This window comes from Gymnoscopelus microlampas (assembly GCF_963454915.1).
Source record: "Gymnoscopelus microlampas genome assembly, chromosome: 7".
Lineage (NCBI taxonomy): Eukaryota > Metazoa > Chordata > Actinopteri > Myctophiformes > Myctophidae > Gymnoscopelus > Gymnoscopelus microlampas.
The window spans coordinates 49,572,142-49,584,623 of NC_139944.1; the positions used below are offsets into that span (position 1 = coordinate 49,572,142).

The 12,482-nt window shown below is 39.7% G+C and overlaps 1 protein-coding gene across 3 annotated transcripts in view; it reads right to left on the minus strand.

Moving 5' to 3' along the window:
- The window catches only part of cpne5b (copine Vb), a gene marked incomplete at both ends in the record, with an annotated part of 280,331 nt that overhangs the window by 19,938 nt on the left and 247,911 nt on the right, over positions 1-12,482 (minus strand). For all 3 annotated transcript variants that reach the window (XM_084061233.1, XM_084061232.1, XM_084061231.1), the window contains one exon: positions 6,236-6,282. In XM_084061233.1, coding sequence (XP_083917359.1) covers positions 6,236-6,282 — 47 coding nt within the window. The remainder of the gene's footprint in view (positions 1-6,235; positions 6,283-12,482) is intronic.

Genomic DNA, 12,482 nt, shown 5'->3' on the forward strand with positions numbered 1-12,482 from the left:
ACTCTTTTTGTTTTCTTTTATCATTACAGTACCTACTTTAGTTCTTTAAAGCACATTGTATTGCATTTTTATAGTATGTAAAATGTGCTGCATAATTATCCTGCATAATGTTTGCCAAGATGACACTGTTAAAGGAGGAGTTCACCCAAAAAATGACTTATTTTCCATCAATTACACACCCCATGAAGCCTTGATTTCATGGATTTATTTTTGTTTTTGTGGCATTCCTAAGACAATAATTTGATGACCGTGTGTATTTCCGGTAGGAGACACAAATAATCTACTTTGTGTCTCCTACCGGATACATTAGCCGGTAGGAGACGGGAATCAAATTATTAGCTTAGGAATGCGACAAAAACAAAAAAGAATCCATGGATTCAAGGCTTCATAGGGTGTGCAATTGATAGAAAATACGTCATTTTTTGGGTGACGTCCTCCGTTAAACCTGGAACCTTAACGTTCATATTCTGCAGAGGCCTTGTTACACTTGAGAAAAGAGATGGATGCTGTTTTATCAAACCTCCAATACTCAGTCCAGTAATTGTATTGTTCTGGGGAACAAAACATTTTGAGATGGGTTGTCCGTGGCAAATTACATATCTAAAAATGTTTTCTATTTGCTATGAGCTTGTTTATCTACTTTTTTTGAATAGCCAAAAAAATCCTAAAATGACACAGATGAATTCCCGGTCTTAATGGATTAAAGCAGGGGTCTTCAACCTTTTCGGGCCAATGGACCCCCTAGCTAAGAGAGAGAGAGATGAAGGAAGGACCCCCTCTATATTGTATAAAATTGTGTTTCAGATTTACCTTTTTTTGTTTACTTGGTCTGCTCTTTTTTCCCTCTACACCAAACACCTCTTTCCCCAAAAAATAGCCGATCTACAAGCTCACAACGCCTGGCAGAGAGCTTGTAGATCTGCTATTTTTTGGTAAAGTTCTCCTTAGAAAAGGGATGCTAGGGTTCAAGTGGTTAATGTAAAAAAAAAATCATATCACACAAAAATTTGGCGGACCCCCTGTAGTCACTCTGAGGACCCCCTAGGGGTCCCGGACCCCCTGTTGAAGACCCCTGGATTAAAGCAATGTTTCTATTATCTAACGGAACACCTATTCACATATCACACACCTTGCTTTCTGGTCACTGAGATCATTACAAAGCGACAAAACAGTCATACTTTTTGAGCTCTCTTCATCGTGAATCTCTAAAGTCTCCTTTCGGTTGGGAAGCTCCAGAAACGGATTAATGACCCAATCCTTTTTTTTTTTACCCCTCATTAATTACCTTACAAACACAATGCCAAGTTTGTCTTCCCTTCCAGATAATTTCACAGCAGCATTGTTTACAGGCATAATTAACATCAGTTGAGTGGCTTAATTAGACTTAAGTATGGCCTTTTCAGCAGCCAAGCGGAAAGACTTTTTTTGTCAAGCTGAGCGATCGCTCTGCCATCCATGGAGGCTAAAACGCATGAATGCCATTTTCAAGTCACAACACAACGGGTGGTTAGAGGACATTGGCAGAGCATTTAGGAAAGGGGGGGGGGGGTTATTTAGGTGGTGGTGGTGTGTGTGTGTGTGTGTGTGTGTGTGTGTGTGTGTGTGTGTGTGTGTGTGTGTGTGTGTGTGTGTGTGTGTGTGATTTTATGCAGTGAAATTGCAGAAGTTGCAAAATATGCAGAAAATGGCCAAAAGTTGCGAAATATTCGGACCTGTTGATTGATTGATGTACTTTATTTAGTAAGACATGAGAAACAGTACATGGAAGTACAATTCACAATACAAGGTCTACTAAACTATGTGTTGGGGTCCACAGCGGGGGACTTGCATGTGTCACATGAGAGTCACATGAGCGTCACATGAGATATTTGATTGATTAGGTCAGATGAGTAGCTGGGGGACAGTGGCTACTGTTATAGAACAATGCTAAAGCCTGTGTTTCCACATTTAAGACAATACACAAGTCACATGATTAATCAACAGAAGGTTACGCCCACATGGGTAGACCAAACCCATATAAATAGAGTGGATGCTCACTATCAGGACAAAGTGTTCTACGCATGCATCAGTGTTACTAGTTACCAGGGTGTTATTGCTGCGTTCGTCATTTTCCATTGCGAGCCCCGAAAGACTGAAGGTAAGAATTGACAGCGTGTTTACACGACGATAAATGTATATATTTCTGATATGTTTTATAGTTTTGTGTGTATATTTCATGTCAGCAATTTGTAGTTGTGTTGTTGTTTGTGTTTCCTTTTCTAGCTTTATAACCTACTGGCCTAAAAGTGTTAGAGCGTGTTTGTATTGTGTGTTAGTATTATAAAAACCATCAAAGACACATACAGGTCTGAGTTGTGTCCGCTAACTCGGTTGCTAAAATACCCTTTACATGGGAGATCTATCTATTGCATTGCAAGTGTGATTGGTAGATTAATGTAAATTGTGTGTGTGTGTGTGTGTGTGTGTGTGTGTGTGTGTGTGTGTGTGTGTGTGTGTGTGTGTGTGTGTGTGTGTAAACTAACCGAGAGGCAAATATCAATCAATCAATAGATTAATTAATAGACAGACAAATTATTTGAACAACCTGGCAGACCGACTACTACTAAAACTAATGATACTCATAATGTTATTGTTGTTGTTTTGTCTTCTAGTATTCCTCTGGTGTAACAGCCTCAGAGAACATTCCAGTTCAGGTGTGTGACCGGCAGACAAAATGGCTTCCCGTTTGACTGTTCAGGAAGAGGAGCTTAAAACATTTGAAAATCACATCAAGGTTCAGGCCAGGAACACAGAGGCGCAGATTAAGGAACAGTTCCAGAATCTTCGTCGGTTCCTACAGAAGGAAGAGGAGGCCAGTATCGCCGCCCTGCAGGAGGAAGAGACTCAGAAGAGTCAGGCGATGAAGGAGAGGATTGAGGGTGTGAGCGGAGAAATGGAATCCGTCTCCAAGGCAATCCAAGCAGCTGAGGACCAGCTGAGAGCCGACGACCACGTGTCATTCCTGCAGAACTACAAGACCACGATGGAGGGAGTCCAGCTCACCCTGCAGGACCCACAGCCGGTCTCAGGAGCGCTGATAGACGTGGCCAAACACCTGAAGAACCTGAGCTTCAGAGTCTGGTACGAGATGAAAGACATTGTCTCCTACACTCCTAATAATACTCATGATGGTGGTACGTCTCTGAAGATGTTACCAGGGAAGATCTGTGTCACTCTGGAAAACGTTAGAACGTCTAGCGTCCAATAAAAGCCTACATTGAATATATTGATCCGGTATTGATTAGGAGATCTCCATGGTAATCAGAAGGGATTGGTTTATGGCAGGTTATTCATTATTATTTTTAATTACATGTGATTATTTGTATTACAGACAGACAGACAGACAGACAGACAGACAGACAGACAGACAGACAGACAGACAGACAGGTCATGTTTTATAAACACAGCTATGGTGGACAGATAGTTAAACAGATAAAACTAGAAAAAGTGCTCCTCGGAGCACAGGTCTCCGCCAGGTCAGGTAGGTTATTGTGGGCCAGCAATGTTCAGAATTTGCTGGAATATAAAAAATCGGACGGAACCATCTTGATCACTTGACTATAGAGATAATGTGTACTGATTTGCATGATGTTTGGACAAAATTTGTAGGAGTAATATAAAAAAGAAAAATCGGCCTCCTGGTGGCGCTATAATAGGGCAATGTTAAAAGGGTAGCGTTTGTTCTTCAACGTAGTGCGAATGTGCGTGCAAAGTTCCACCGCAATCGGACGCTGCGTTCATGATTTGCGGCATTTTGTTCAAAACGGGCCACTCCTGCAAACTTTAGATGTCAATGTTAGCCAATCAAGATGGAATATGAAAAATGAAACAGATCCATCTTGATCACATGACTATATGAGATCATGTGTACCGATTTGCGTGAAATTTTATAAAACTGAAAGCTTAATCTCAGAATATGTGTTTTACATAAGTCGGCCTCCTGGTGGCGCTATAAAAGGCTAATGTGAAAAATACAGGGCAGATGTTTTTTCTTGGCATCTAGAGAATCTGCGTGCAAAGTTTCATGCAGATCGGTGCAGTTACAGTTAAAAATGCAAATTGGCCTTTTATAGCGCCACCATGAGGCTGATTTGAAAATGTTCAAGTGCCATTTCTTCCTCGACCTAGTGGGAATGTGTGTGTGAAATTTCACAGAAAGCGCAAGCTGCGTTCATGATTTGAGGCATTTAGTTAAAAATGGACCAATCCTGCAAACTTTGGAAGCCAACCTTAGCCAATCAGGATGGAATATGGAAAATCAGACAGATCCGTGTTGATCACATGACTATAGAGATACTGTGTACTGATTTGCGTGATGTTTGGATAAAATATGTAGGAGTAATTTTTAAAAATGGGTTTTGCACAAATCGGCCTCCTGGTGGCGCTATAACAGACCCATGTCAAAAACTTGGGCCAGAGGTTCTGAATTGGCATCCAGGGAGTGTGTGTGCACAGTTTCGCAGCGACCGGGCCAACGGTGCCGGAGATTAGTCGCTCGCAGACAAATGGACACACGGACGGATGGACGGGGTGCAAAACATACTCTCTCGCCATGCCTTCGGCCTGGCGGAGACAATTATTCCTGATAACATACTTTTATTTTTTAGTGTATATCAATCAGTTTGTAATTATATTGGTATAATGGTGACATGTTTGATATGATTATTACTGATAACATGTTTTATATTGTAGTGTTTGTCATGTATGGATCAGGTTTGAATTCTATAGTTTCTATGTGACAGTGATGATGTCGGTTGATGTATTTGATCTTATTAAAGATGATGAGAGTAAAGTGAGTCACACGTGTGTTTGTAACAGTCAGCATAATCATTCAGCATTCAGCAGATTTATTTTAAAAGTTAAAGTACTCAATCAACCCCAGTAGTTGAGTAAAAGTATAACTACTGCTGGTCAAATATTACATGTTGAAAGTTGCTCTGCCAAATTGGTGCTTGAGGTATAGTAAATACTTAAGTATTCAAAAGTGCATGCTTTTAAAAATACTTCAAGGACGACTTCACTTATCTTAAAATTACTTTTTTTCCTATCAATTACCCCATGAAGCCCTTGAATTCATGGAGATTGTTTTCTTTAGCTTTTTTTTGTATTCTAACTAATGATACAACTTGTTTTGACTGTTCAATACACAACTTAATAACCGTACGGACCGGCCGGCAATTTAGAATTCCGACAACATAACTCTAGTCTACGTGTGTGTGTGTGTGTGCGCGCGCATGATTGATTCCCGCGCTACAGACAATGATGGAAGAAGTACTCACATGTTTTACTTAAGTAAAAGTATCAAAACTGCAATGTAGAATACTCCTGTGCTCAAAATGTACTTGAGTAAAAGTATCGGCATCAAAATATAATTAAAGTACCAAAAGTAAAAGTACTCATTGTCCCATTTCACAAGTTCAAAATGTATAAATGTATATGTAAATGTATCTACAAGCTCATATTGTGAGCTTGCAGATCTGCTATTTTCAAGTGGCCGAAGTATATATATACGACTGAAGTGGTTAGTGTGTTTTCTAATAATAATCAAAATCTATAAAGTAACTAGTAACTAACGGTTTTCATATAATTGTGGTGGCGTAAAAGAACAATATATTCCTCAGAGATGTAGTGGAGTAGAAGCAAAATAATTGACAATTGGAAATACTCCACTAGAGTAAAAAACAATACCTCAAAATTTTACTTTTGTACAGTACTTCAGTAAATACTTAGTTACTTCACTGTGTGTGTGTGTGTGTGTGTGTGTGTGTGTGTGTGTGTGTGTGTGTGTGTGTGTGTGTGTGTGTGTGTGTGTGTGTGTGTGTGTGTGTGTGTGTGTGTGTGTGTGTGTGTGCGCGCGCGCGCGTGCGTGTGCGTGCTGTGCGTGTGTGCGCGTGTGTGTGTGTGTGTGTGTGTGTGTATGTGTGTGTGTGTGTGTGTGTGTGTGTGTGTGTGTGTGTGTGTGTGTCAGGCCTGACCTCGATTACCAGTCAAATCATGCAAAAAATGTTTGGGTGTTGCAGTCGACTATAGGCAATCAGATTCGACTATAGAAATCCTTAGTCGGGGACAGGCCTAGCGTACGCGTGTGTGTGTGCATGCATGATTGATTCCCGCACTCCAGATGTGCCACAGTCAAAGAGCCCCCCCATCTATCGTTGACCCCACACACACACACACAGACTGTGGCATCACTCACCGTTAGACGCGGTGAAATCGATGGCTACAGTGAAATTGATCTGGGTCCTGTGTAACGAAAAGAGGAAAAAACATTCAGGAAGAGACCAACACAGCAACAATTACAACAAGTCAACCCTCATTAAATACCAATGCTCTCACACTGGTTCGCACGCACGCACGCACGCACGCACACACACACACACGCACGCACGCACGCACGCACGCACGCACGCACGCACGCACACACGCACGCACGCGCACGCACAAACATTTTACCCTCAAGAAGAGAGCACCTCTTTGAATCAATACATCCTGCAACAACAAAAACATTGCTCTTGACTGTGCATTTATATGAACACATTGGATTCTCCTGTTCAGATGTATTTAACAAACGTTTTACAATTCCATCGTGTCAAAGATCTGAGGGATGGGAGAGAAACAGAGGCAACTGGGGAACAGTTACCGTAAGACATTATTACACACACAAAATCCTGCCGTTCATGTATCCAATGGTGGAAAGTAACTGAGTACATGTACTGTACTCAAGTACTATACTTAAGTACAATTTTGAGGTATTTGTACTTGATGAGTATTTCCAATTTCCAATGCTTTTACTTCTACTCTCAGAGGCAAATATGGTACTTTTACTCCACTACAATTATTTGAAAACTTTAGTTACTATTTACTTTGCAGATATACATTATTACATTATAAAACATACACTAACCACTTTAGTCCTATGTTATACCTAGGCTATTTGAGAATAGCTAATCTACAAGCTCGAGCTTGTAGATCTGCTATTTTCAAACATTTCACTTTTGGAACTTTAAGTACATTTTGATACCAATACCTTTGTACGTTTACTGAAGTACATTTTGAACACCAGACTTTTACTTGTAACAGAGTACTTCTACATTGCAGTATTGATACTTTTACTTAAGTAAAACATTTGAGTGCTTTTTCCACAACTACTGTTCATGTATCCATTTGTAACTGTGAGAGCGTACACATGTAACCAAAGGGTCCATTTGGTTACATTTGTACGCTCTCATAGTTAAGTAAACACTGAGGGTTGCCAAACCCCTACAGGTCCGTTTGGAAGTAGCAAGCTAAGCAAGATGACTGTTGAACCACTTAAAGGAGCCCTCCGCCTATTTACAACCTTATCTTCATATAATTGGTCCTCACCATGGGCTTCATTTGCTCCAGAACCTGCCTGCTGCGCTCCGGGAATTATAGAAGGTGTTCCGTCACCTCAAATGCGCATACACTACGATACGTTGTTTTATTTATGTTAGGCTATTTATTATTAATTCAACTTTCACATTTCCCCTCAATGTCCCTTCCTGCAATGGTAAAGGACCGTGGATGAAATGAAACCGAGTTACTGTACGTTCGTAAATCGCCACAATTTCAATACTTTATTCAATATATTATTTGCTGTTAGAAAAATCTGACTCCTATAAGCTCACTACGTTAGTTGTAGACGACTCCGCAAATAACGCAAAGGCTCCTCCTCCCCCTCATGTCAAAGTAAGTTGTCGAGGTTTACAACTGAGGAGAGGACACAAAAAAGAGGAAATGTTCCTTTAACTGCAAATCAAGATGCACTCATGGAGCTCTCTCTTCTCCAGTGGTGTAAAGTAACTAAGTACATTTACTCAAGTACTGTACCTAAGTACAATTTTCAGGCATTTCTACTTTACTGGAGTATTTCCAATTTTCTATACTTTTACTTCTACTCCACTACATCTCACAGACAAATATTGTACTTTTTACTCCACTACAATTATTTGAAATCTTGAGTTAGTAGTTACTTTGTAGATTTTGAAAACATGCATTCATTTTACTGAAGTACATTCTGAATACCATGCAGAGTTTTACTGGTAACAGAGTATTTCTACAACGTGGTATTGATACTTTTACTTAAGTAAAACAATGTAGTACTTTTACCACCACTGCTCTTCTCCTTACTAAATCATAGCGATGTGATAATAGGACATCAGGGGAATGAACAGACTCACCCCATTATGCAGTCCCAAACAGAATGACAATACAATGAATGTGTAAAACCCTTAGTATTAACCTTTTGGCCTGGAGGGACGGAGATATACCACAGCCAGACCTCAAAGACCTCAGCATTATAATTACTTGTCTTTATTCATTCATGAAGAACACTGAAGTCATGAACCCATTACAAAGAGTTGATTAAATTCCCTCAGGATATGCATTGTTGTCCACTTGGGAGTCTGAGTTTATAATAATTGCTCTTTAGAAACAGTTAAAAAGATCATGAACAAACTGCAGTATTTTACTTACTAATGACTTATTACATATTTTGTTGAATATTCTGGTACATAATTGTTTGCTGATTATCAAGTTTAATCAGAGACAGTCTGGAGTGTGGGATATGCTGACTGATTGAACTCATCATTACTGAATTATTAAGTAATAAGACCATATAAGTAATACTTTACAGCTCTCAGTGCTCCTTTTTACAGTACATTCCACAGTTATAGTTTATTCATCAGTAACTCTGAGCGTTTATAACCCCATAGGGGTTAATTGACACTGAGGACTGCCCTTCACCGTTTTTTTTAATCCTTTTGACAGACATATACAAATATATTTATGTATTCTGAGTTTTGTCAATAAAAACACTAATCAAACAATCAGTCGGTCACATCCACCCACTTATAACAGAAATATTGACTATGAATATTGACTTGCATGGTAATTTTACTACTACTGCTCTCGAGCCAAGCACAAAACAACGGTCTCTATACGTTTCAAATCTTAGCCTTGTATAATGATAGCTCTTCCTACGCTAAGCCCTGCTGCCATTGTGGAAGTTGATGTGGTTCAAACCAATTTCCCCGCTAAGAGAGATGTCATAAACCACCATAAATGTGGCTGAGAGCAGCCATCATCCTATTTCATCCCATTACGCCCCTCCAGGGCCTCTCATCTTCTGGTCGTGAATGGTGGAACCAACGGCCCATTAACCCCTTAAGGCCGGGAGGGGAACGCGTGTGTGTCATTTTAAGATTTCTTTGGCTATTCAAAAATAGCAGACACACAAGCTCATAGCGCGGCACCGAGTGCCGCGCTATGAGCTTGTAGATCTGCTATTTTAAAAACAAATCTTGAAAATTTGTGCAAATCATTTTTAACTCAAATCTTTGCTTCTGGGGGTACCTGGAACAAAATATTTTTAGATGGGAGGGGGTCTGCGGACAAATACATATCATTTTGGTGGTCCTTCACATGACATTTTTTTGAAAACCATTGAAAATATAGCAACATAAGTAAAAAAAAAAAAAACTTTAGGAAAAAAAAACTGTTAGGATTTAGAACACATTTGTAAAATCCACAGAAGCAAAGATTTGAGTTAAAAACTTTCGCTTTAAAAAAGTATATATATATTCAAACTAAAGATTTGCACACATTTTCACGATAAAAAAAAAGCAGATCTACAAGCTCGTAGCGCGGCACTCGGTGCCACGCTATGAGCTTATATATCTGCTATTTTTGAATAGCCAAATAAATCTTAAAATGACACAGATACGTTCCCTTCCCGGTCTTAAAGGGTTAAGGCCCAGCATGACAGCCTCAGAAGGTGAGATGGTGCTCTCTACGAGACATTTTGAGCTTTTTCAGTTGAATGGTTTGAAAGGGGGCACCATTTTCCCAAATGGTTATTTTGATGATTACATTGGTTTTCAGTCAATTTTGGTTCACAGAGCGAGCACAGCGGAAGCTGCAATGCCAAAGTACTATGTTAGTAAAAAAGGAAAAAAAAATCCCCATAGATGTGTAGCATTTTTTGGCTGTTTTTCCTGTTCCTGTGTTACAAGAAGAAAGTACATTCCAACATTTCATCCAGGTCATCATAATCACAGTGCAGACATCAGGTCCAAAGTTGGCCCGGTGGCTAATCGGGGCACGAGGGGCAGATTTTAGGTGGCCCGCGGCTTACCTTCCTAAAATGTATTATTTATGGCCCGCCAGTAGCCTATTAGTCATGTGAAATTTATATATTGAAGTTGTACATTGTTCGTTTTCAAATCAACCTGGGCAGATATAGGCTATTTCTGCTATAGTACTGCAATGCATTTGACTACACTGCAAACAACAGACTAATGATATTGCATGTTGTAATGCGATTCATTTGTATGTCGTTAGCCTCATAGCATAATTGCCTAACTCATATTTTCAAGGTTTTCAGGAGAGGCAAAACAAAAAGAAACACTTTCTGCCTGATCACCTAGACTCTGACTTAGGCAGAAAGCAAAGCATGTTTATCTGCCTTTATTTATTTCTGCCTAACTATACTCTCCTAACACTGCTGATTCATCCTGCCTTATTGCCTATGTCCTCAGCCTATCAGAATGCTTGTTACATTCAAAATAATTCAAAAAGTTGACTTAAAATCACTTTCTGCCTTGGTCAATTTGGAATGTAAAAAAGCATTCTGATTGGCTTAGGACGTAGGCAATACGGCACACTGATGCAGCAGTGTTAGGAGAGCAGAGCTGGGCAAAAATGTAAATTTGACCAAAAAGTGAGTTAGGCAAATGTGCTATGAAGCTAACGATGTGACTTTGTTATGATCTGTAAGTACTGTATGACAGGAGATGCCGTCGTCAACCCTAAGGTATTTTCATATTTTCAAATATGGCCCCCTTCCAAAAAAAGTCCAGACAACCCCCTGTCATAGTGTAAAAACAGACACATAGCGGTCTCTGAGTTAACCCATTAAGACCTGGAACTGTCATTTTCAGATTCGAGCTAAAAAGCATTATTTTACACTTTGGGCTATTCAAAAATAGCAGATCTACAAGCTCGTAGCGCGGCACCGAGTGCCGCGCTACGAGCTTGTAGATCTGCTATTTTTGAAAAATCGTGAAAATGTGTGCAAATCTTTGAATAATATATATTTTTAAAGAGAACATTTTTAACTCAAATCGTTGCTTCTGGGGGGGTCCCTGGAACAACATATTTTGATGGGGGTCCGCGGCCAAATACATATAATTTTGGGGGTCCTTGACATGAAAAAGATTGAGCACCACTGATATAGAAACATACGTTTTTCAGAAAACTGTTGGGATTTAGGAGACATGTAGAATCGGCTTCAGGTCTCAATGGGTTAAATTAACGCCCAGGACTTCACTGTGTAGGGGGGGGCATCAAGGATTGGTAGTTCTGAAGTGAGGGCCGGTCTTGAGGTCGCCGTCGTATTATCGAGCGTCTTGAGCCCAGGAGCAGTGAGCACAGATCTGTCACACTTGTCAAAGTCTGCCAAAGGCCCATAAAACCCTCTCATGACAGCTCATCCACCGCCATGGGGGGGGGGGGGGTGGAGGCAGTAATTGAGTAACCATCCATCCTGTCTGAAAGGTATTGTTCACCTGGGAAGTTCTGTCAAATACACATTATTTAAAAGTGTCAAGGGCTGCATGCACAAAACACAGTTTTAACCCATTAAGACCGGGAAAGCATCTGTCTATTTTAGATTTTAACTATTTTGGCTATTCAAAAAATAGCAGATCTACAAGCTCATGAGCTTGTAGATTGAGAAATTGAGAGAATGTTTTTTGAAAAATCGTGAACATTTGTGCAAATCTTTGAATGTTTTTTAAAGCGAACATTTGTATTTCACACTGCAAGAAAAGAGGCATTAATGGGCATTTTTGGGCATTTACAGTTGCTCAGTAAACCTGCAGTTTGCTGGTGTTTTTGTACGTAATTGGAAATTTACAGTTGAAAATGTTTACTGTGAAATACGTCAATATACTTTGGAAATCAGTGATTTACCGTTCCTCTGCCAGACAAAGACCCAGCAGGAGACTGGCCATTTCCTTTGACATCCAAATTCACTCTTTGTTTAAAGAGGGGGTCTCTCTCTCCCTCTCCCCATTACCAAAGCAAAAATGGAACAAAACAAAACTATACTTTTCAATGTTTTTCTTAAAGGACAACTTTGTTTTTTTACAACCAAGGTTTATATTTTAGCTTGTAATTAAAGTAAATAAATGATGAGTGTAATTTTTTTTTCATTTACTGCTTTCTATAGTTTTAGCATTTTTTGCGATATTTTTTACAGTGGGCGGGGGCATTCTGTCCGGTGGCTAAATATGCCTTTTTTACACAATAAAAAAGGTCCGGCTGTCTGAGATGGCCAGATGTGAGTTATTGGGGGCTAGAAGAGCTACTGTAAATAATAATAAAGAAAACGCCGGGTTAATGTGTTAAAAAAATACATA